This window comes from Podarcis muralis, chromosome 9 (assembly GCF_964188315.1).
Source record: "Podarcis muralis chromosome 9, rPodMur119.hap1.1, whole genome shotgun sequence".
NCBI lineage: Eukaryota > Metazoa > Chordata > Lepidosauria > Squamata > Lacertidae > Podarcis > Podarcis muralis.
In genome coordinates this window covers 39,821,615-39,847,762 of record NC_135663.1, presented here as the reverse complement: position 1 = coordinate 39,847,762, position 26,148 = coordinate 39,821,615, and the positions used below count along the sequence as shown (strand labels likewise).

The following is a 26,148-nucleotide window of genomic DNA, read 5'->3' as shown; positions in this document are numbered from 1 at the left end:
AATCGTGATTCTTAGAGCTCTCCACAGTTTGGACATAATGGAAAACTCTAGTTACTTTGGAAGCATACACTTCCAAACATGCACTTTGGAGCACGGCTCCTACAAACCCATTTAGTACTCTTCAGTTGGTGGAAGTTGAATCAGTGAAGCTCTCCATCACTGCAGTAGGCTTTGAGTGCTATAATACTATAATACTACTTTCCTCAACAATGTGTGTGTTGCGGGGCCAGGGTGACCCTGACCTTATTTAGAAAGATATGCTCACAATTTGGCACCTTCACATGATCTCAGCAGTCTTCCTCCAGGCATTCTTTGTGATCTCTCATTGGAGTTAGCAAAGCATTCATCATAGTTAAGGAAACTCAGTACTAGAGTTTTAAAACATGGAGCCCCCCCCCCCCCCCAATTTAGACATTATATGTGACGTATGCTAAAAACCCTTTTCTACATCTGCAACTATAAACCCGGTGTCTGGCCTCTCAACCATATGGGACGAGCTTTTTTGATTTATTCATACCACCTGAATATAAGTTCCCGAAATTGCTTGCCTCCCTACTGACTTGCGAATTGTTGTCCTGCAATTTCTCCAAGAGCTCAATGCAGTGTAGGTGCTTCAGAATGAGATCAAGTGTGAATCAAGACAGAATGGGGGAAAAGTTGTTATAAAGTTGAATGACTGTTAGTTTACAGCGCTTCCACAACCCTAGTGGATTTGGGAATTTGCAGTTTGGGAATAATCCTGGATCCACTGTTTATAATCTTGTGCAGCAGCTTTCGCCAGAAGTGCTTTTCTGCCAGCTTCGTTCTACTTTATCCATCAACTGTTTTGTTTACCAGAGTGCAGGTCTCTGACAAGCACCATTTATTCTGAAGTAACTTCCCCAGTTAATTTCAGCAATGTAGTCTACCATGGGGCCGCCGTGGAAATAAAAATAAATAAATAAAGCATGTCTCCACAACACCTGATGAAAATGGGGGAAGTAGGAGCTTGTTCACTCAAGTATCTGCAAGCTCTTCCCAGTAGCTTCCGGCCCCAATTAAAAGTGATGGTGTTGGCCCATAAACCTTTTTAATGGTGTGGACCTAGCATAACTTGGAGTGCCTGTTACTCTGATGACTCGACAGGAGCGTTTTCCTGCAAACAGCAGTGATGTTGCTTGGGAAATACAGTACTACTCTGTACTACCACATCCGTTACTATAATGAATACTGCATGGAATATGCGTCCCTTACCAGATAGTGTCTGTGACAATTCCAGTTCTCATGATGAGTGACGCAGTTGCTCCCTCCCTCGGTGCAGGCATGCACATCTGGTAACCTTTTCAATGAATTATTGAGAAACTGAGCAGTTCCCTGTTGTACCACTCCAGTGTGCAAGCATGTTCCCTTCTAGAACGGACTTGTTCTTTTCCCCTTAAGCGGGGAAATTACTGTAGTGGGCTCATCATTAAATGGGGCAGACGGGCAGGGAAACAGCTAAACTAGACTACATGTTTTGGTATGGAACAAATTTATACAATTTCTTTCAGGGGAAGAAAATATTTTCTGTTTTTTTTTTTTTAAGTTAAAAGGGAGTCGTCTGCATTCAAGTACAAATAGTCTGTTTGTGTAAATAGGGGAATTGGCCTGTTTTCCTAAAGCATGGAATATTTGTAATTGGTTCAGACCGCTACGGATTTTCAGGGCAAAGCTTAGAAATTGAGTATTTGTGACTTTTTCTCCTTCCACTGGCAACCCACAGTGTAATATTAAGGGAGTCTGAAATGCAAAGCGCTCTCTTGAGCTTCACTGCTGTGTGTTTTGACCAAGTGGTATTCCCAGTTGTCATCGGGTCGTCTGATCCCACTTACATAATCAAAGTACCATCAGCAGAAAGGGAGTAGCACTTTAGTCTTCTTTGTTTGTGTAAAGATGTAGTCATTTTCTCCTACCCTATGGTACTGAATATTCTACGCCTGTAGGAATTACTGCTGCTTACGCTAAAGCATCAGTGATAATTGTGCTTATTAGTAGTGTATGATACTATTCTCTTGGCATTGGTGAAAAATTTTACATTACTTTACAAAGCCCTGGACAACGAAGGAACCACGAAGGGCATATAGCCCAACCCTCTGCAATGCAGGAATCGTTTGCCTTGCTCATGTGGGGTTTGAACCCATGATCCCGCTCGACCCACTGAAACTATGCTGGATTATTGTGCTAGCTGCAATCATTGCTGCTGTGAATGACCACAGTGCTTACCTTGTAGACATTTTAAGTTTTACATAGAATTGTCACCACTAACCCCTTGTATTTCTAGTTATTTGGCTCCTAGTGTTTGCATATATTCGGTCATTCTCTCTCTCTCTCTCTCTCTCTCTCTCCCTCCCTCTCTCTCTCTCTCTCTCCGACCTCCCCCCCATCACACACACTGGTTTTACTGAACACTTTAAGAGGAAACTAAAGGGAGTGTAGGACTGCTCCTTGTCCTTCACCCTGACCTTCCTGTGTTGAGCAGAAAAGTCTGTAAGGGGATTGTAACCATGTTAGGATAAATCTGTTCCCAGTCCTTCCCACAGTTGGGCCTCTGGTTGCATGGGGGTCTGGATCGTGGGGAGAAGTGCATGATCCACCAAAGAGGGAAGTGGTTGTGCTTGCAGCATTTCATATATAGGTTTCAGGAGTCCTGAAGAGGGCTGCACTTGTGTGATGCAGTGGTTAGACTAGGATTGGGGAGACCAGGTTCAAGTCCTATCTCAGCTCTGAAGCTCACTGATAAGCTTGGCCCAGCCTCTCTCTTACAGCCTAACCTACCCCACAGACTTGTTCTGAAGATAAAATGGAGATAAAATGGCAAGGTGTTTGTAGACTGCCTTGAACTCTCTCTGATATATAAAAGTAATAAATATCAATACAGTTTAACACTTGCTGCATCTGGGGAACAGGAATCTACAAAAAGTTTTTGCCATAATAATCTGCTATTGTGTTTTGGTACAAGAATACTTGGAGTTTTTTTCTAGAATCTTTTCTGATGTTTACAAGGTTGCAAACCCTTGGGTATTCTACAAAGTTTTGCTCAGAGTAAATCTCTTGAAACAAATGGACTTAGGCACCCTGAGTAAGTAAGAGTTGACTATCACCTAATATAAAAATGAAAATAGTGAAATTTAAGGTATTTAGTATTCTTCCTGGCCAAGTAAAATGTTTTAACTGATCATGCAACTAGGATTTGTATATTTATTCCTAAACATATAGGGATAGCTGAAGTAAGCGTTACACATCCTAATTCTTTTATATATTTATTATTTTATAGTAATGCAGTAGTGTCCGTGGCTGATCTTGACCCTGGTAGTTTAGGTGAAAAATTATTTTCTACATCTGATTCTCCTTTTCCCATAGACATTAAATAATGTAAGTTAAGTTGTGAATGTGTTACCTTTTCCCTTCATACAAGATGGGTTATAAGAAAGAAAGGATAAGAAGAAACAGAGCTGGTCAGAAGCTCAGTTCTCGCATGCTCTCTGCTGTGAAATGTGTAAGGAATGAAACTTAATAGAGAAGTGGAAATACCATTGTGGAATTGTAGCTGTTATGTGGTTAGAAGATGAATAGATATTGTGTAATGAAGGACCAGAGAAAAATATACCATACTGAGCAGTAGAAAATTTTATTAGCGAAGAAGTGATTAGTAAAGGGCCCACAGCTACTGCAGCAGTTCAGCATCACAACCTGTGTCATTGCATCATATTTGCTTGGAGTTTTGCTGCTACTAATTTTAGGATTGGTATGCAAGAACCTTATTCTGTAGCAGAATGCTGCTCTTGGTGTTTCAGATATTAATGGAAGATCTCAGGGAAACCAGAAGTAAGATTTCTGCTATTCTCCAGCCTTCCTTTTTTTTAAAACCACAGTAGTATATGAGTTAACAGTTTTATACACTTTTCACGGTTCATTTTGAGTACTGATATTTAGCATCTGAATATTGACAGCAGGCATATCCATTAACCACAACTGGGTCCTTTCTGCCACCCCCACCCCACCCCACCCCAAAAAAGACTTTAAGAAATGAGTAACTATAACAGATTCACAGGGCTGCATGTATGTTCTATAGAGTCTCCATTTCATCAAGAATGGTGATGAAGAAATTGTGTACATTATATAGGCTCAAGATTAGAACAGATGTCTAGTTGTGGTACTGGCCCTTGGATCTTATAATCCCCTTTAAAATAGCCTGTTTTGCTAATGATGAACAGTACAGATTTCAGGAATTCAGTTGTTACTTAACTTGACTAAGAAAACTTAAAGCATAAAACTTAGTAATTTTGGCTTTTAATTTATAACTTGCTAACAAACTTGCCTGCTAAAAGTTTAATAAGTTGTTTTTGTAAGGCCAGTAGGGAAATAATTGTATAGGCATAAATAATCTGCAGTTACTTAGACTGCAGCTTGGGGGAGCTTACTGTCTTCTCTTACATACACAGAATCTTCTCCGTATTTTGGTTCTCTTATACACAAACACCGGATTCCTGTTCATGCTTGATTTACTTTTTTTCGTTTGTGACAAGACAGGCATTTTGACAGTCATGTAATGCAAACACATCAGTTCCCTCTGCAAAATGGGGATAATGTCTTCCTCTTTTACTTACTGTATTTATTTATTTTATATCCTGCCTTTCTTCCATAATGGAACCAAGATTGTGTACATGTGGTTTCCATATGGTCATCCATCCAGGCACTGACTTGTCCTAGACTTGCTTTAGCTTCAGCCAATTGGTGTCTCTCATGTACCCTCAGATCATACCCTGGGATTTATGCTTTTATACCCACTGTAGTAGAAGCTTAACTTTACTAATATTTTTTGAGTACCAGATATTTCCTTAACCTTTCTCTGAATAATGACTGTTTTTTGAGAATTTGTCACAGAAGAAAATTGGGCACAGGAACTCTTTAATAGCGTATTCAGATAAGATGTAATATCTGGTTTGGACTCTCATTCCAGGCTTTGTAAACTCTGGTTTATGAAGCCAGGAACGAGCATAGGAGGGCTGAGCATTCATCCACTGTGTGCCAGCTTTGACACAAAGATCCTGGGTGGTCCTAAGTTTCCTGTTATGTCCAAATTGGGGAACAGTAGCTTCATATTAGTTCACAAACCAGGAAAATAGCCAACAGTCCTAACTTGTTAACCAGTAATAGGCCTAAGAAGAACCATAATACCCAGCTTTCTTTTCTTTTCTTTTTTCTTTTCTTTTCTTTTCTTTTCTTTTCTTTTCTTTTCGTAAGCTTTTAGCATTTTTGGAACCTGACATATTTTAGAACTTGAGGCAAAACATGCAGACACCATTCTTCTCATTTCTTGTGAGGAAGTTAGAGGGGAAATTCCTGCAGACACCCAGACAGACAGACACACTTAGTAGATAGGTGCATGTGATTTGTGGGCATGTGTAAGAGAGAGGGAAGGAGGAGGAGTAGGGGTGGAGATGTGTATGTGGTCTGTGTGTATCTGTGGTCTGTGTGAAAGAGGGAGAGATGTATATGAGGAATGTGTGTGCATGAGTGAGTTGAGAGAGATGCACATGTGTATGTGGCCTGTATGTGTGCTGAGCATGCGCAGGAGAAAGAGTGGTGTGATCACCGTGTATATTTTTGCTGGTGTTGGGAAATGCTCCATTGTTATTAGACAATGTTTGTGATGTTGGTGGGAGGCGGGCGAGAACTCAGGACGTAGCTGACTTCCCATGGTAAGCCTTTGGCTGTCTTGGGTGGGTGGGAAGCATCAATGACTGAACTGTCTCTAATGTCACCATGCCCCCACAGCAGGCATGCTGTGTTATGCCATGGCAACCATTTTGTGACTGGTGCCCATCATTCTTCCTTAAAATTCAAAATGTGCCTTCTGGTCCAGAAATACTTTTTTAAGATAGCATGCCCGTATATAAATTACAAGGTTTGTCATAAACATACAACATCAACATTCAGAAAGTATTCTGCTTTTTGTGGAGAAAATGCAATTTACATATGTCTGCACTATACCTATATCATGACACTATTTTATTTTATTTTTAAACTAAAAATCAGGAGCCAGTTTTGAGGCCAAAAATAAATACCCAAACCAGACTTCAGTCAGGGACACATCAGATTGTAGGGAAAAAGTAGGAACATTTTAAAAAGTGGAAGCTTTAAAAAAATGTTTCATATTATAATAGAAGGGGGGAAAGGAACATTGTGTTCATGGCAGAAATGCCATCTGGAGAAAATACGAGCATACTTCCACGCAAATGTCGTACTGCAGTGTATTAAGGGTAGCAGAAGTATCATGTTCAAGACACGTGATAGCTCCACTTGACTGAACAGGCTTCATCTGATGTTTTACGTTCATATATTTGGAATATGAGCTGTAACATGGTGTAGCTTTTCTCCCCCTGTGATGCAAATCTGCCCCCTGCAACAATCTATAGAGGGATTCAGCTGGATCTGGATCTTGTGAAAGGGTTCAGCTAAAACTTAGTTCTTGTACCTTCATCAATGTGATAGCTGATTGCATGTGGACCCTTTTGCAAGGCTGTAGGGGTCTCTCTAGGAAGTGATTATGGGGAGGGGGGGAATCACCTAATGGTGCAAGTGGTCATATTAATCTGCTCTGTGAAATAGACATCTTCAAGGTCTGTCATGACAGTAGCTTTCAAATATGTTTGAAAATAGGGCCACAGTATAGTTAAATAGCAGAAATACAGATTTAAGTTAAGTATTTAAAACAAAAACACTTTGGAGGGTGATTCTCCAGTAGCGTCAACTGTGTTTGGGAGGGGAGTGTCATTGAATAATTATTTCATATTTTTGTTGTAACTGAAGAGTAGTAAGAGAACAGTAGTGCCGATCTTTCCTCCATTTGGGGTGGACAAGATGACCTCACGAGTTTTCTCGTCAGTAACTGTTATTTTGTAAGCACAACTTTTTTAAAAAACACCCCACAGTAGGAAGGAATTAATATTTAAATCAAACTAGTTGCATATTTTATTATGATTGGATTGAGCGCTAAGCGTAACAATGAAATTCATTACTATTTCCCCTCCCCCAAATGAGAAATGTAGGCTGCTTGCCAAAGGAAATGCTTATCTCAAATTAATTTGAAATTAACTGCATTTTTATGCAGCAGTGTTTGAACCCATTAGATGCAATGGCATAAAGGTCCAGTCAGCTTGCCGGAGGGCCACCGTATAGCTGTAATTAGTGGAAATCGCCTTGTTTGCTTCAGCTCGTAATCGTGAATTATCCAGTGCTCTCCTGTTTGTTTAAAATGGGGGGAGATAAATTAGCCAGGTTTGAGAAGATAGTTAAAGATATTCAGCCTTTCCTTCGAGCCCAGTGGCCAATGTGAGGATGGCGTGGGGACGGTTTAATTTCCTGCCGAAGTCCTTCCCATGCTGTGTGCTCACAGGCTCCTTGGAGCTGAGCACCATATAATTGATGTGCAGCCTGCATTGCTGAAGCTTGGACTGCACCATTCGCAGCGTGAGGGAAGATGTAATCTGATCTCTGTGCCGCTCGGGGAGGAATCTGTTCAGTCAAGGCTTTGACAGGGCAAAGTCTCCTCCAATAATCTTCCCCCCTCACTCATTATTCCCTTAAGTTCTCCTCAGACAAGCTGTACGTATGTATGTGTGCCGGGAGGAGGTTTTTGATATCGAGCTTCGTTCCTCGCATTCACGGTGGAGTTTGCTTGCTGCTGCTGCTGCTGCTTCTGCTGCCTGATCTTCCTTCTCCGACGTGCCCGAGCATGTCCACATTAGAGTCTGTGACATATCTACCTGAAAAAGGTTTATATTGTCAGAGGCTACCAAGCAGCCGGACACACGGGGGCACGGAACCGCTGAAGGGGAAAAATACCGAAAACATGGGGTTCTACGGCACTTTAAAAATGATTTTTTACAAAGTAAGTAACCGGTATGGTGTGTGTCCCCCTTCCTATATGTATCTATATAGATGTGTGTGTGTGCCTGTGTGCCCGTGTGTGTATGTGCCTGTGTGTGTGTGTGTCTGTTGAGGAAAGAAAAATCTGTATCATCAGAGATGGCTGCGGTATCTCTCTGTATTCCCCCCTCCTTTGGTGGTGCCTGGATGCTTAACATGCTATACGCTGAATAAAGGCAAATAATGAAAGGGCTCAATGAGATGCGAAATCCTTTTATTTTAGGAGTCTGCATGGGAAACCAAAGAAAGATCAGACTATTTACCTTCAACCGAACTGGCTCTTCAGCTCAGCACTTTAGCCTGTTTTTTTCCCTCCCTTTAAAAAAAAAAAAAGACCCTTTTCTACTTTCACTCAGTATTTCATGTTCATTTTGCAGCTTTGGATGCAAATAGTACTGATGTTAACATGTAATTGCTTATATCAAAGAGACATTTTGAGCATGCTGTGAAATGTTTCAGAGATACAGTGTATTCCCAAGAGCAATGCAGAATACAGTCTGCAGGATCTGTTATTTAAAAAACAACAACAACCAACCATAATTTTCTACAAGATTGTGTGTTTCCTCAGGTACTTGTGGAGCAAGTTTTTGAATTTCACAGAACCTCCTACAAAATGCAATTGTTTACACTAGATACCTCTAATGGGCATAAACTTCTTTTTAGCCTAACAAAGTGGTAATTTTATTAAGAGTATTTCATAGAGTGCCAAGTGCTAAGCTTTTGCAGGTTTCCCAGTACCTAAAACAGTTGGAGCTTAAAAGGGATGGAAAAAGTTTCCTACAAATATTAAGAAAACAGGAGTTTTGTTGCATCCTTGGACAACTGCCTGTTGTTTAGAATGTATCCCATGCTTTTGAGAAAATGAAGTTGTGTTCAGAGTAGGAGTTAATTCATATTCCTAACATTTGTTTGCTGAAGTAAAATAAGTCATTTCATAGTCGGAAACAAGAAATACTACTGCTAGAATATCATGATATCCCCTAGGGGAGAATCAGTTTAATTTTTAATGGAGGTTAAAAGCATTTAGTATATGAACCCCCATTTCTGCAGCTGCAATTTGGTTATAGCAAAAGGGTGCTCTGCAATAAATCAATGTCTTTTTCTAAATATGGGAAGTGTTTTCCAAGGGTCTTCAGACATGCTCCTGTACATGGATGAAAATATGGTCTCCATTATCCTCAGCCTTGCACTGAATAAAGGTTGCTGGTGGAGAAGGCTTTTTGGTTCTGTGTGGTGCATGCTGTGTATTGTCCCATGTGAGGCACAGGCTCACAAATAAGGCTGAGCACAAGAGGGGTGTTTCCATTATTGCTCAAGTGAAAAAGATAAGCGTCACAATTTAAATGGAAACCTTGTTTAAAAATAAAACACAATTCATAAGCCTAAGAGAATGCTTATTTCCTTAGTGAGAATGCTCTTTAGTATCTTGAATGATTCTAATGTATCTTCGGTGTCAGCAGACAGCCACAATACATAGTGAATGTCCATTTTTTTAAAAAATGGGAATGGGAAAATCTGCATTTGCATGATAGTGTATATTTGATTTTAGCTGCCAACAACTGGTATGAAGCCAGTCATTTTAAATAGCTACCATATTAAGAAAAACAACCAGATATAAATCTGGGCAAAAGCACATGTATATTCCATACTGTTCAGCCAGCATAGGTGTCGAATTGCCACTGCTGCACCTTGTCAAACCTAAAAAGTTTGCTTTTGGATGTATTCCACTTTTCATATGTTTTTGTTTGCTTCTTTCAGTTTCCAGTCTAAATGTTTGTAGTTAAAAGATTACTTGATATATAAGTGTTGCTAACTTTGATAAACTTCTCTGTGGTTGACAATGCAACACTGCACACACACACACACACACACGGTTATCTTGCCATATTGCACAAAGCTACTTGTCCTAAGGCCATCCTAATGACACTGGTGGCAAAAATGTAAGGAACTGCCCAAAGGGAGGTAGTTTTATGTGCTTTTTCACATTCGTAAAATGTTTCTGATCTGTGTTTTTAAGTGTTTATCAGAGAATATTTCATTCAGTTTGATGTTATTTTAGCATTTATACCTATCATTCCAAAGAATGTGCAGAGTAATGAACTGAATCATTTAATAACTAATTGAGATGAATAAATGTGTGGAAACAAATCATAATGCAAATCATAATGCAGCAGGGTATCTTCTAGCTGCCAAGTGATTATGGTGCAAAGGGTTGTAGAAAAGCTGGGTCATTGGAATAATTTATGTTTTGTTAGTTTAAAATGCAGGTTGCACAGGATGATATTAAGAAAATATTGATAGGTACAGGCAAAAAGATTACCACCCTGTTCATTAAGGGCCTCGCTTATGCTGCCAAACTAACACCATTTTTTTGTTCCTTGTCCCATTTTGTAGATGAAGAGAAAGTTGGACCATGGCTCCGAGGTCCGTTCTTTCTCACTGGGAAAGAAACCCTGCAAAGTCTCAGAATACACAAGGTAATTCAATGCAATGACAGGTCATCTGTTTAAGATACACTACTGCAGCCTGTACTTCCTGCCCAGCCACCTCTTGCATGGTTATACCACAAAACAAATCTGAGTGAATTATCTACATTCATAAGTACCTCACTTGCTTGAAATTGCTGAAATTATAAATTTATAAAGAGGTAAACAAACCCTTTTATTTACAAATTTAGGATGAATCCTTCTACATGGCTTCAAAGGACTCTAATATTTTTCTTTCCTCACATCTACCCAGTGAAGGGAAACTTGCAGATTGGGATATGCATCAAGTTGGACTATAGAGACAACAAAATCATTGGTGTTAATCACAACATTCTTGCATACAACAACATGATAATTCCTGAGTCACATTGAATAATAACCTCTCCACAACTTGGAGTTCCGTTTATAAATTAAAGAGATGTACATTTATCATAGGCAGGCACGTCAATTTAACAACTCTTTAATTTTCTTTGGTTAGGAATTTCAGTACCAGGGATGCATACAACTCGACTTCACTACTTGGTAGTTGCCATAACAACTACCTCTTGCATTTGAGCTTGTTCAAATCTGCAGCATTGTGAAACTTTCTGGTTTTAATAGATTGCTTTCCATAGGCAATTTATCTGCTGTTCAGTTTTAATCTTCCTTTTAAATTCTTCATTATGAATTAAAATATATTCATTTATATATTCCCCCCCCCTCAGATTTATAGGTCTACCATTGTTGAATTGTGTAAAAAGAAAAACAGGGAAAATGCTATGCAGATATTTGATTAATTGTAGAAGTTTGCATACAGAATGCTTGTTAGTGCATTTCTAGCTAATAAATCCTTTCCTAATTCATGTGGGTTTTTTTAAAAAAAATCCTGAAAAAGCCAACATAGCTACTCATAAAATACAATGTTTTTAAGACAATATCACTATTAACTTGCTCATACTTATTTAGATTTGAATTATAAGGTAACATCTTTGGAGTTCATTTTATATAAGTATCTTATATTTGTGAACTCAGAAATGCCTTCAAGGATAGTTCTTTACCTAAAATATTTAATCTGTGCTTATCAGATAACAGCTGTGCCCCTTGTTGATGAAATAGTTATGTTTTCAATTGTGTAAATGTGTCATCCCTGTTTTCAGAAAATTGTTCTAAACTAATTAGTTTTATGAGCCTTATTTTGCCTGCAAAAAAGGCTGTAAAATAAAATGCTAAAATAATGCCTTTGAATTATTCTTTATACTGAGTTCCAGATTATTTCTGCACCTAGGCCCATTTGTCTACTTCTCAGACTAGCAATGACACTTCAAGGCCTTAGCTGCTGGCCTTTCTTAGCACTGATTTCTGAAATCCTTCAAACTGGATATGCTGAACCTAGAAAATTCCACATCCATGGTACTTCAATCAGTGTTTTGTTAGGCACACATCAAATTTATGCAAATTTGCAGTCATGTAGTATTTGCTGTTTTGGCAAACCCAGGGAAGCAAGGTGTCAGTGTTTGACTTAAAATTACATTGAAGCACATGCTTCTTACAAATTAGAAACATACAATAATCCTAGGTGTCCAGTGAAATAAGTATAAAAAGCAAATGTGTCTCAACTGACTAGAGTTACCCTCTTCAAAATATTCAAATATCTACAACATGTTGTAAATGAAAGTCCCAAATCTTGTAACCAAAGGCTACTAGTGGGGAAGCATTCAACATTTATATAGATAAAACTAGAAATATTACAAAATAAATAAAACCTTGGAATTCCCTAACCAGAAATCCTTTAGACTTACTGCTAAGAGATTTCGGGTGACTGCAATCCCAGCTTGAGGTTTTTGGAGGCCCTTGGGCAAAGTGCTCTAAGCAGATCCATCTTTCTCTCTCCACTTCCCTTTCACTAGCCCCCTTTTGTTGGACACAGTCTTCACAACCAAGTGAGACAGGTCGTAGAAGCGAAGAGGAGGATGCTGTTTCATCTCCTCACTCTTGACTCTGCTTACATCCTTAGAGAGGAAAGAGGAGGTTCAACAGGTGTTAGTTGCATATGCACCAGAGCCAGTAGGTGGCCCCACGCAGGGTTAGAGGTTGCAAGCAGCAAAACAATGTTAGTTATGTTGTCCCTCTCCCAACATGGTGCCCTGCAAGGGTGCTCAGTGGGGCCCACAACTCATGCCAGACGTAGTTAACTCAGACACAGTTTTGGAGAGCCAGGTGACCAATTTCACAAGTGGAACTTGCAACCAAAGGTTGGTCTGTCTCCACCTTCTACTCAAGTTCCTGTCTGCCAGCTATGCCTCTCCCAACATACTATAACATGTAACATGTAAAGTAGGACATTCCACTAATTTTCCTCTGAGTGGTGCATTTTTCCTTTTCATGGACACTCGACATTCCACCACTACTGAGCATGCTCAGACCATTGGAGAAGGATTACCATCTTACGATTTTCAAAGAGAGGGGGTTGGATCTCAAACTTCGACTTTCACCTGAGAATGCTGATAACTTCCTCCTGTTTCTCAGCCTCTTTTTTGGCTTAGTTTTAGTTGACATTCACCACCTAAGTTTAATATTAGAGGGGGTGACACTGAGGTCATGATCCAAAAAACTGTCCCAACTAGTTCAGTGTGCCAAGATATCTATAGGCTTGCATTTCTTCAACACAGCTCACTGTGCTTTACTTTTAAACATGGGAATCAAGAGGGTTCAAAATAGTTTGTCTTATGACACAGTGGTCTGAACTTCAAAGAAAATATCAGATGTACTATTGGGTGACTGCAAACACTTTGATACACTCAAAGTAGATCCCAGGTTATAGCCCTTAGATTAGCGCCTCCCATTGTGAGGTTTGGGTTTGGGCCCTGCCATTAGGCAGAGTGGGGTGGTTACCTCAGGCAGCTAATCTTGGATGAATTGAAAGGGCAGCAAATAGCTATTTAATTTATTATTTTTGTGCTATGGAGAACAGCACTTGTAAGGTTTTCTGCCTGGTTCCAAGATAACTTCACAAGCCTTGGGTACTATGCACTTTTACTTGGGGGTGGGAGGTTGCCATTTGGTTCTCTGTCTCAGCAAAACACCAGTCCTAGTGAAGAAAACCTCCAGGTTTTCTTACTTCACCTCTTGTTTGATTTGAATATTTAGGCAATTGCCCCAAATCAGCCTGAAATAGTAAAACACATGAGATTTGGAAAGACCCGTTCATATAGTAATGAGATCTGCCTCAATAACTAGTGATCAGTGTGCTAATAGTATAATTAAATGTTTCTGAGAACTGCATTGGCCTTTTGTTTCTGCTCCAGCACTACTGGGCTTGTGCCTTGCTCAGCAACACCTACTACTTTTGGAGATCTGAGAGCAGCCAATGGTCAAGGACAGCAACGGCGCCGAATTACATCCATCCAGCCGCCAACAGGACTTCAAGAATGGCTGAAAATGTTTCAGGTGAAAATGTTTCGAGTTTGACTTATTTTGAAGAGCTTGTTGTGAACTGAGAAAGAATTCTGTTAGAATAACTGTAGCTGGTTACTGTATCGAATCACTACACTTCCTGAGTCTTTTTAAACAGTACTTTTCTAGTACAACATGTTTTATATCTTGCTGTTTTAAAGAACAAATAATTTTTAAACATGAGGTGTGTAAAGGTAGGCTTTCTTGGGATTTATTGTAATTTAAAAAAATGAAAAGCAAAATATTGAGTAGGCTGTTTTATGTTTTAGTGCTCTTAATTATGGATGAGAATGGAATTTCCCCATTGTTTTTTCATCTCTTTAAAAGATAGTAAAGTTTTTAATGAGAAACAGAAAAGAGCCCTCCATACCGTAACTCTAAAATGTGTACTGAGTTAAAAACTGTAAAATAAAATGGTTTTCACCGGTACAAATTAATGCTATGTAACTGTAGTAACTTAACCTGCTGTCTACAGCTTTCCAGTTCTGCACCACAGTATAAACAAACTTAATATATATCTGCAAAGCTAAATTAAATAACCAGAAATATAGCATGTTTATAGAGATCTATAAACTGAAAACTACTTCTGAAACATTATAAAAAAGAGAAATGAGCCAGCACTAGAAATTACTGCCATTATGATCAGCAATCAATTTCTTAGATTTAATGTGAATACTATATCTCCAGCAGTAAACTTTCTAGCAATCTTTTGGGTAAAATGTGTTGTTTAATAAAGCCCTTCATAGTCAATATTGTTTAGTTAGCAAATTATTGTCAGGATGCATCAAATCAGTGCTTGCTACTGAAAAACAAACATTTGAAAGCCATTTGTTTTTCCCAATTATACATTTATGTAATCAAATAAACTTTATCCTTTATTTGAAGGAGTGACATGATAGGTTGAGCAAACAAATATTCAGCACAATGGCTTGTATCCAACACTTTGTGAGCCTGGCTATAACTATCTGCTTGCATGAGAGTGCATTTTCATCCTCTCTTTCCACTACAGCCTCTTCTGAGGGCCAGGAGACATCCAGGAAAGACCTGGAACGTGGCATTGGGAGCTGAACTGGGAGGGGCAATTGACCAAAACTGAGCCAATGTCCCTTGTGTCTGCAGCTTGCCACTTCCTCAGGTTGCTTCTGCCTGATCTTAGGGCTATTTCTCCCTCCCACCCCAGCTCCCATGCCATATGCAACTTGAAAGTTCTCCAGCCCATAACATAGATCTTTCAGTGGAAAGGAAGAGTGGGGTTTTGCTGAGGAAGAAGAATAGAAAAGATGGTCTCGCATTAATGAAATCACGCTCACACAGCAGTGGCTGCAACCCAATGCCAAGATACAGGTTTTACAAATAGACGTGGGCCAGATTCAAAGACTCATGAGCAGTAAGACAACATGTGCAAGAGTTCATGGGATGGCACTAATGCAGAGGAAGTGGAATACTTCACACAATGCAGGGTCAGAGTATATCAGGGCTTATGTTTACAGTGTGAATAATGAAATTAAAGGCTACATAGCAAGGTTAGTGGGCCATTAAGAATGGTCTTGGGGATGAATTTGTTCAAAGAATTTGCACACTTCCTGAACTGGGACAACTTCCTCAAGCAGGACTCTACAACGAAGCTGGAAACAGCTCTCCTAAGAGCAGAAGAAGCTTCATGCTAGTGGATCCAACTCTACATTGTAGGAATGCATCTTCTAGACTAGGGTATTGAACATTTCAAGATTCATTAGATTCATGTTCTTTTTTAAACCTTTGAACCCAGCCTTTCATCTTAAGTTCAGAGAAATGTTTTATCCTCACAATTGTTTTAAGCAGGCTGATTTGAATTTCAGTTAACTTCAATTAAGCTGATCTACCTTTCCATTGGTTTCAGCTGTTTTAGGCATAGAATTATAGTATTGTAGAGTTGGAAGCGACCATGAGGGTCATCTAGTTTAACCACCTACAATGCAGGACTCTCTTGCCCAACATGGGGCTCAAACCCACAACTCTGAGATTAAGAGTCTCATTATTCAGATGTAGATATCTTATTAAGACAAATTTGATGTTAAATTGGTTGTGATTGGAAGTGGAGTGGAAGTATAAATCCCAACTTCTGATTCAATACCATTAATTAAGTTACATTTTCTAAAGCTCAGAGACCAGATTCTGTAAACAAGTCCTTCTAGTGGAAGCCTGCACAAGGACTTCCTGTAGCAAAATGGGGCTTTCCCCATTCCCCTCTCCTCCCCACCACACACTCCCACCCCTATCCAGATCGGCTGTGTAGGGAAGGGTCCAGAACAGCACACTTGGGAGGAGCGTGCAAGCTGAAATGCTTTTGCTGAAGGAACAGTCGTCATAACGCTACATTGAATTTGTCTACTTATTTCTGTAGGTGGCAGACCCCACTACTGATCATTTCTAACAATAGATCAATGCAGTTTAGTTTTACTATCAGCTTTAACTTGAGGGTGAGTGAGTTCAAAATGTACCAGTTCTAGAGATGCCAGGAGCATGGGTTGCACCTTCAGTAAGACCTGGCTTGATTATTGAAGGGATTGTTGGGATGAATGCCCACAGTCTGATGTTCTGAAAAAAATCCCATTGATCTATTCTACAAGATCTGTTCATAAAATATTACCACCAGTTAATACGTAGCATGAACCTTTGGAAAGCAATGACTGTGATCATAAGCATGGTTTCACTATTAAGGTTATCTTGGGTCTACCATGTGGATAGAATAAGCAGCAGTAAATGTTGCTTGATATTCACACAAACCATGAAAAGGCACAGATACAGACAGTGAACTCTGACATAAACATTAAAGAACATAAAAAGATTGAAAATTGTTAGGACTTTGTGTCTTCCATGATTCGGCAGGTGTGCAGAAAGAGTGCAAAATCTGGCACTTGGAAATTCAGGTTGCTGAGTTTTGGGTGTTTCAGAAGGTCAATATTTGCCTGAAACATTGTGGGTAATATGTGACGAAATCTCAGGTGCTAAATAAATAGCTGAGTGTAAATTCTAGTGGTTGAGGACAGTGTAGCTTCCTGCCACTCCCCATGACTAATAAAATGGAGGGTAAATTTGGCACAAGTGGGATGGGAGAAAAATGGGGCAGAGTTTCATAATTGGTCCTGTATTTTAATTTGTTTAGTGTATTTGAGTCACAGAATTCCATTTCCTTTTTGCATATTTATCACTTCCTGTGTCCTGAGTTTGAATTATTCTTGAGTTCAATATGCACATCTCTGGATGTGATGCAGTTCCTCTTCTCCCACTTAAGGATCCGTTTGTTGTCGATCTTGTGTAGGAAGCGTCAGTGTTCTGTTCATACACTGTTTCCCCTAGTGTTCCAGTGGTTTCACGAAACACTGCTTCTTCCTAAGAATGCATATAAAATATGCACTTTATTTCTTCAAAATGCTCTTCTTAATTATATCCCTGAAGAGACAATTTAAAATTGCAATAGCACAGATTAAATTTTAGAATGCTTGCGCACAACCTCTGATTAAACTCTGAACAGTACAGATAATATTGGTAGAATTGAACTTGGTTAAGTATGCCAATATGTTTTTTAATTCTTAACCTGAATTTGCACATTAGCCCTTTAAAAATGTTTTGAAATAAATTGGGATAGAGTTTGATGGACTTAAGGTCGTATCCTATATGCCTTCCAAATATGCTCCGTGGGTTGGTAAAAACCATCAAGCTGATTTGGGAGCATCTGGAGGTTAGAACAGGAAGGAGTTGTTCTGTACACACAGTAAGTGGACCACAGTCAGTGAAAGGTCAGGGAAAAGAAAAAAGCTTTAGCCTTAACAGTTCAAGCACTTCTTACCAATGGTAAACTGTATGCTTGGATTGTATTTTACATCAATTTTATTAAAGTTAGTTTTAGCATCTATCAATTCGAGGCTCATAATTCTCCCTATTTAATGTTTCAGTATCAATTTTATTTGCAAGGCAGATCTTCATCCCAGTCAGTTCACATTTTATGTACCTTATGCTTCTAACTACAAATGAAGCCTTACACATTTTTTAAAATACCAAGGCACCCAATCTTTATTGTGCCAAACATGTTTGTATCTTATACATGGGTTAAGTACAGAGATTAAAGATTTGTAAGCACACACCTCACCACTTTATAATTTTCCCCTATCCTAAATTATTTTTTATGTTTGCTTTTACAAATCAGCCATTGCCTCCCAGGAAAGATCCCTGCATTGCAGGGCGTTGGACTAGATGACCCTTAGGGTCCCTTCCAACTCTATGTTTCTATGATTCTTTGAAATACAAGTACTGTAAACCCCCAAATTCTCAAAGTAGTTGTATAAGGAGTTTGACTCCTTCCCATCGGTCCCTATTCAACATAATGACTTATCACAATGAATCATAAAAGTCTCTAGAGGTCTCCTGAAAGTTTATCCTAATGATTGATTACCTGGGTTTTGTAGTATACAAAATTATTGTCCTTTGGGATACTCTTCCATACATCAGAATGGAGGGGAAATAAAAGCAGTGAGGAGTTAGATGCTTCAGAGTACTTAGAAAGAAGTAATACTTGGTGTGGCCATAAACTATGCAATACTTAGCTTCAGATTGACGCTTCTCTGTGCATCAAAACAATATTATCAGTGGTACACATGCATGTTTTGTGAGTGGTGCAGTATGAAAAGAAATTCAGGCCTTGAATGGGTGTTGAATATTAGAACTATATGAAAGCATGGGGTTGGTTAAAAGTGCTCTCAGTTAAATACCAATATTAAACATTTTTTCCCCCACCAGCCATACAATTGCACTTTCTCTTACTTCGAATAGTATTACTGGTTTTAAAGGCTATATACTTAGTGACAACTGTGTCTGATGTAGCCTAAGCAATTTTGGAGATATGATGTCACTCAGAGGAGCACATAGATGCTACATCACTGTATACAAATATATTGTTTTTCACTTGAACTAAAGTAATATTTATCCTAAGATTGCTTACCACAACAGAAATAACTGTATTTGGCATGAAACACATTTTTTCTTTAGCTTTTTAAATTGATTATCGGTTTATTCCTTAAAATGAAAGGCAGCGTGAGTGATGTCCCAGGAGTAAATCTTTCTAACTGATAATATGAAACTATATAATACTTATTCCTTTTAGTTAGTTTAGAAAGCTTAATAAATGGACATTGCTGTCTAAAAGTCTGAGGTTATGGGGATATAATTTTTCTCCATAGTTTTTTTCTTCTGTTTATTGTGGAAAAGATAGGATTGTACTCTTAGGATAGTTGTTATACTTTCAGATTTTGCCTCAGTTTCTGTAGTATTAAAGAGATATTATTAACAGCTATTATAGATTGTTTCTAGATTCAGATCCACCCCCCTCAGTTTTGACATGTTGGTTCTGTGAATTTAACCTTTCTTTGAAAAGTAATATGAAGGAGGTAAAGGTAAATTCACAGGTTATTTCATGTGATGCCATTTCAGTTTTTGTGCTTCTGTTTAATTCTGATTCGTTTGTGTCCATTTCCAACATATTCATCCGATCCCTAATTAATTACAATCATAATCAGTGTGACGCAAAAATGACAATGTATAGCAAATTATGACAACTATTGGGTCAGGAATATATACATTTCATCATAAAACAGATGTAGAAATTTCATTTATACCATTCTTGCACATTCTGCTTGGGAGTTTGATAGCTATGTTAATTGTTCAGGGACTATTTTGTCTTGTGTGCCAGTTTTGATTGTATAAATGCATTAATATGAAGTAATATAGTGGCTCAGCCAGTGAGGCAGAGCTGCAGTAACAGTCTCCTGGCACTGGTGTCACTGCTACTTACTAGGAGAGAAAGGCGATGGCGATATCACTTTTGTGTGGATGCACTGGTGGAACCAACCTTGGACTTTGAAATGCATTCCTATGAAAGTACAGTGGTACCTCGGGTTACATATGCTTCAGGTTACATACACATCAGGTTACAGACTCCGCTAACCCAGAAATAGTACCTCGGGTTAAGAACTTTGCTTCAGGATGAGAACAGAAATCGTGCTCCGGCGGCACAGCGGCAGCAGGGGGCCCCATTAGCTAAAGTGGTGCTTCAGGTTAAGAACAGTTTCAGGTTAAGAATGGACCTCCGGAACAAATTAAGTACTTAACCCGAGGTACCACTGTACTGTACAGTAGAAGTTTGCTAATCTAGACAGTGGTTTAGGATTATAGCCATAATTGGCAGAATAATTAGAAACTGGAATTATATGTAGCACGTGGAAATTAATGTTTAGGATAATGCTGTATTAACATATCTTAATGTGCATGGAGTCTTATTTACTAGTTTACAAGATAAGGTATTTGATTTTAACAGTATAAGCAAGAGAATTACACAATTTATGGGCAATAGCCAAATCTAGTCATACTTAAAGGGACCTATTGAAATAAATGAATTGAAATATCTTTAGCCTGTTTGGCTCTAATAAGATAATAACACTAGACAGAATATGTATGCCATTACATTTTGCTTTACATACTGTCAAAAGCACAGACATTTGCTTCAAAATTCGTCGTTCTTTTCTAACTTCTTTTAGTGGTCCTGAAGTGTGTTCTAGAATAGGTTATCTCCTTTGTATTGTTTCTCCCAAAATGGTTTTCATAAATGGCATTTGTGTAGCAAATCAAAACTTTGAGCGCAGATGAGTTTGAGAGAAGACGTGCTATATCTTCAGTTATTAATTCTTCTGCAAATGGTTTTGCTAATCTGCTGTGTTTGCAGATGAGTGCCTTATTAAAACCATCAAATTTTATGATGCCCGTTAGTAGGAATATGAAGTAAGAAAATTACCAGACAAAATTCCCTCTTTTCTTCCTAATGTAAAATTATGTTTACAAAACACTGGTTTCGAGCCAGAAATCAGGAAGATTGCACAGTGGCAGATGTACACATGGCTATAAAAACATTTATTTTATTTTTTTTTGCAATAAACAAAACCAAATGAACCTGAAATGAAGTTACTACTATTAAGTTTTGGAATTTTTTTTTAACCTTCTCCTTTTTAATTTAAAGTTTATTCTTTTTCTAAGGAACATTTGTATGGTTGAACACCTGTTTCACATTTGAATACTCCCTTCGCCATTCTGGGTGGTATTGCAATAATTTTTCATCCCAGCATATTCCATAGCAATTTTCAAGTATTACATTTTTGAAATGCCTTAATATATGAAAACAATACAATGGAAACTAAACATATATTTGTACTTCACAGAGCTGGAGTGGACCAGAGAAGTTACTTGCCTTAGATGAATTGATTGATAGTTGTGAACCAACACAAGTGAAGCATATGATGCAAGTGATTGAGCCCCAATTTCAACGAGACTTCATTTCCTTGCTCCCCAAAGAGGTGAGGATTATCACTTAATACTGGGCTCCTGGTACTGTTTGCCTATGTAATGCATCATCTGCCACCTTTAAGCATTTCCTTGCTAATTATAGTATTCATTGTTGTCAGTGTAACACTGTTAATTGGCGTTGAAGAGGACTGCAAGTTGATAAACTGCCATGACTTAATAATGTAATTTCCAGATTAATGTATGCTTGTGAGACCAGTGACTTTGTTTCAGTGACTAGGATATGTCCCCTGCTGTTTGTGACAGTCGTTTCTTATATGTAAGGGGTTTTTTCCCCAGAGCTTTCAAGAACTGATTTATTATCCATTGATGATTTCACTCTTAAGGTTTTTAAAAAACGTAATAGGTATTTAGCTTTTCATTTTATCTCTACTACATTTTATGAAGGGAATAAACACCCATATAACTTCTTCAATCAAATTATATTCAGTTTTATAGGATAAGTATGTATGTAGTCCAGAATTCATTTGTATCTAGGTCCCATTGAGGTTAATTTGATAATTTGTGAGAAGCGTGAGCAGCATTATAAATATATCTGTAGTTAGTAACTAGTGCATTCAGTCATGTCTGAAGATGGATACCGGAAGGTAGCTATCAACACTCCCTTCCCGTCCTGTATCTGGCATTTTGATGACTAGGGCTAGTTTACAGTATAATAATAATAATAATAAATTTTATTTATATCCCGCCCTCCCCAGCCGAAGCTGGGCTCAGGGCGGCTAACAACAATCAAATAACCAAATAGTTGAATAATCACACATTCTAAAATATATCATTATAAAAATTAATTAAAATCAAATTGATGGCAACCAAAATACTGTGCAGGTTGCCAGAGGAGGGGGTCAGGCTGCGCCCCAACCAAAGGCCTGGTGGAACAACTCTGTCTTGCAGGCCCTGCGGAAAGATGTCAGGTCCCGCAGGGCCCTAGTCTCTTGTGACAGAGCATTCCACCAGATTGGAGCCACAGCCGAGAAGGCCCTGGCTCTAGTTGAGGCCAGCCTAACCTCTCTGAGGCCTGGGACCTTAAGGATGTTTTTATTTACCGACCGTAGGTTTCTCTGTGGGGCATACCAGGAGAGGCGGTCCCGTAGGTACGAGGGTCCCAGGCCGTATAGGGCTTTAAAGGTTAAAACCAGCACCTTAAACCTGATCCTATACTCCACCGGGAGCCAGTGCAGGTGGTATAGCACCGGGTGAATGTGATCTCGCAGCGAGGACCCCGTAAGGAGTCTCGCTGCGGCATTCTGTACCCGCTGGAGTTTCTGGGTCAGTCTCAAGGGCAGCCCCACGTAGAGCGAGTTACAATAATCCAGTCTGGAGGTGACCGTCGCATGGATCACAGTGGCTAGGTCAGGGCGAGAGAGATAAGGGGCCAACTGCTTAGCTTGGCGGAGATGAAAAAATGCCGCCTTTGTTATAGCTGTAATCTGCGCCTCCATAGAGAGGGAGGTATCGAAGATTACACCCAGACTCTTAACGGACGGTGCTGGCACCAATTGCACCCCCGCAAGAGATGGGAGTTGCCCCCCCGATCCCATATCGTCCCGCCCCAGCCAAAGGACCTCTGTCTTCGCAGGATTTAACTTCAACCGGCTCCCACGTAACCATCCAGCCACAGCCTCCAGACATCTGGTCAGTGTGTCTGGGGCCGAGTCAGGATGGCCATCCATCAACAGATAGAGTTGGGTGTCATCAGCATACTGATGGCAACCCAGCCCGAAGCTCCGGACAAGCTGGGCGAGGGGGCGCATAAAGATGTTAAAAAGCATCGGGGAGAGAATCGCACCCTGAGGCACTCCACACACCAAGGAGTGGCGCGATGACAATTCCCCCCCAAGCGCCACCCTCTGTCCCCGACCAGAGAGAAACGAGCGCAGCCATTGAAGGACTGTGCCCTGAATCCCCACGTCGGCAAGGCGGTGGTCCAGGAGTTCATGATCGACCATGTCGAAGGCTGCTGACAGGTCTAGAAGAATCAGCAGCCCCGACCCACCTCGATCCAGCTGCCTGCGGAGATCATCTGTTAGGGCGACCAGAGCCGTCTCGGTCCCATGACCAGCGCGGAAGCCGGACTGGAATGGATCCAGAGCAGATGTTTCATCCAGAAACCTACCAAGCTGTTCAGCAACCGCTCTCTCAATCACCTTACCCAGGAATGGAAGATTCGAGACCGGGCGGTAATTGGATAGATCTAAGGGATCTAATGATGTTTTCTTTAAGAGCGGACGCACCACCGCCTCCTTCAGTTCCCCTGGGAATGTCCCGGTGCCAAGGGACAGATTGATGATATCCCCTAGGGGGGCCCGCACCTCGTCTGGACACGCTCTAATCAGCCAGGACGGGCACGGGTCGAGAGGACAAGTGGTGGGCTTTCCAGCTCGGAGGAGTCTGTCCACATCAGCTGGGGATATCCGGTCAAAGTGGTCCAATACTGGACCCGAGGACAGTCGAGGGGCCTCCAGTTCCTTTATTGTATCAAAATTGGCGGGGAGGTCATGGCGGAGCAACAGGACCTTCTCCGCAAAAAAGCTCGCAAATGCCTCACAGCTGTGTGTCCAATTGTTATTTAAATTTATGAAGTATGAAGTATAAGAACACTGTTGTGTTAATAGGCGACTCCCATGCTTGGAAAACATCTTCCATATTATGAGACCGCCCCAAAATAATATTTTAAGTCGGCCTGGGACTAAAAATAAAATATTTACACTTCCTTATTCTCATCATCAGTCAAAACAAACAACAAAAAGACCAGGTGAACGCTTTTGCAACTCACAACCCAGGTCAACAAATAAGATTAAGTCAATTGGAAGCAAGTTCTTAACTCAAGTGCTCTTCATTGAGAACACACAACCTAATGATGGTTTAGTGATACTCCTTTCTCTGGGTTCTTTTAGCAACTACAAAAGGTGCAATAGCAAACAATAATTGTAGTTACTGGAACGGATGAAATTAGTGTTTCTAGTAGTTTTTCTTCACTTTTAGCTCTAGCTGTACTACTATATTGTTATATTGGATTGGTGATTTCCAATTACCGGTATACTTTTCTCTTGGTGTAAACTGGCCAGAGCATCTTGGTGTTTGTAATCTATGGTACATGGGATGCTTACACTTAACAAATACTTTTACTGTAAAACAATTTTGTCTATAATTTGTTACTTATTTTCTTTAATCAGTTGATTAAAAATAAATGACATTGGTTTTAATTAAAATCCTTTCTTATAGAAGGTATTACTCTTCTACTAAAAGTGGAACACACTGAATTTGTTTCTACATTAATAATGTTGTTCATCACAGGCAATAAGGAATGTACCCTTGAAATAATCAGTAGTCAAAATAGTTTATATAAGAAGGCTTTTTCAGCACTTTATTCAGGAATTGCTAAGTAAAATTGAAAAGGAAAGGCTACCTTTTTTTAAAAAATGCAATTTTAAGATTTTATCCAAGGAATAACTGACACAAACAGTGGTTCCTGTTTCTTTCCTAAGTTGATTGTTTAAATCACCTCTTAAAAGATCTATGGGTTATTGCCATGAAGAATAATAGCTGTAAGATTTTCACATACAAATATGCTAAGTTAATAAGTCAACTGTGCATATATGTTATCACATTACTGATTGCCAATAATGCTCCAAGGACATCAGAACATCAGCAAGGCTTTAGGCAGCTACTGCCAAACCTTTAGCTAGTTCTTGCATTGCTCTTGATTAAAAAACAAGATTGATAAAAGGAGATTTCAGCAGCATTCTGCATCACACTGAGAACTAATTTAGTCCCCACACCCACATCTCTTGGCATGGCTTAATGATCACTGTTTTTAAGAGTATGTTATTTATACTCCAGGGCAGATAGTTTTTAAAAAATGTGTGTAATAAGTTTTGCCCAATCCAACCCTTCACCCTTTGAGGTTTGTTGTTGTTTGGTTGCCTGGCACCCTAACCTACGCTAGCAAGACATCAGCTATATCATATTTAACTCCCTGGAACTTTCTAAACAAACATAGCCATGACCTGGGTTCCTGCGTATTTTGCAAATGACAAAGGTTTACTAAATTCAGCATTGGGGTTCGTGATTCCATTCTTCCTACAGCCTACATGGCTGTGACACTTTTAAAAAAAGGTTCCCACTTGTCACCAGGAGTTCAAAGAGATGGTGGCGACAAACCTGGTATGGTAAATATATGGTTTCCTTGGGGCTTGTTTGGTTAGTCGGAGCTGCAGCAGTAGCCTCCCAGCAAGGGTCATCACTTACTGTGAAAGGGAAGTTGGGATTGCCAGAAACCAGGTTTGGTTCTGCTGGTGCATGTGCACAGCCCTGACATCACCACCACTTCACCCTTCCCCTTTCCAGGAAGCAGCAGCAGCAGCAGCAGTACCACCACCAAGAGGTTATTGCTGTGGCCCCAACCAACTGAGTGAGCCACTCCGGCTTGTACATCATGTTGCTGCATATTCAGTCCTGCTTCCTATGACATAACGGCCCATCTGTTGAGGAGGCATCATTATAGGATGCAGTATTTTACTTCTCAGGCTTTCTGCCATTACTTGTTCCCACTCTTCAAGCCTCAACCAATCAGAAATGTTCTTGTGTAGGTAGCTACAATGATTGTGTTTTTAAATTGATTGCTGGTTTTATTCATTAAAATTTGTTCATTTTTTTAACACTTAATTTAATATTTTAATTTAAACTGTTGTGAGATCAGCCCCGTGATATAAAGACAGGCTAAAAAGAAAACCAGTTTGCTGTATTGTTGTCCCTTTAGCAAAATGTTGCTTTAGGTGTGAAAAGTGAGTTTACAGAAACACCTTTTACAGTGTTTGAACAGAGTGGTCCTCCCAAGACATCATAATCAGTTGGCATATAGATAGTTTTTTTAAGGAGAGACTAGACAACCACC

The 26,148-nt window shown here is 39.6% G+C and overlaps 1 protein-coding gene across 5 annotated transcripts in view; it reads left to right on the top strand.

Annotated features, from left to right (window-relative positions):
* The window catches only part of FBXW7 (F-box and WD repeat domain containing 7), a 114,137-nt gene that overhangs the window by 70,097 nt on the left and 17,892 nt on the right, over nucleotides 1–26,148 (top strand). For 4 of the 5 annotated variants that reach the window (XM_028744886.2, XM_028744885.2, XM_028744888.2 and 1 more), the window contains 3 exons: nucleotides 10,345–10,427; nucleotides 13,721–13,862; nucleotides 21,113–21,247. In XM_028744886.2, coding sequence (XP_028600719.2) covers nucleotides 10,345–10,427; nucleotides 13,721–13,862; nucleotides 21,113–21,247 — 360 coding nt within the window. Of the gene's footprint in view, nucleotides 1–7,391; nucleotides 7,913–10,344; nucleotides 10,428–13,720; nucleotides 13,863–21,112; nucleotides 21,248–26,148 lie in introns of those variants that run through there. The other variant, XM_028744887.2, reaches the window with a different exon arrangement.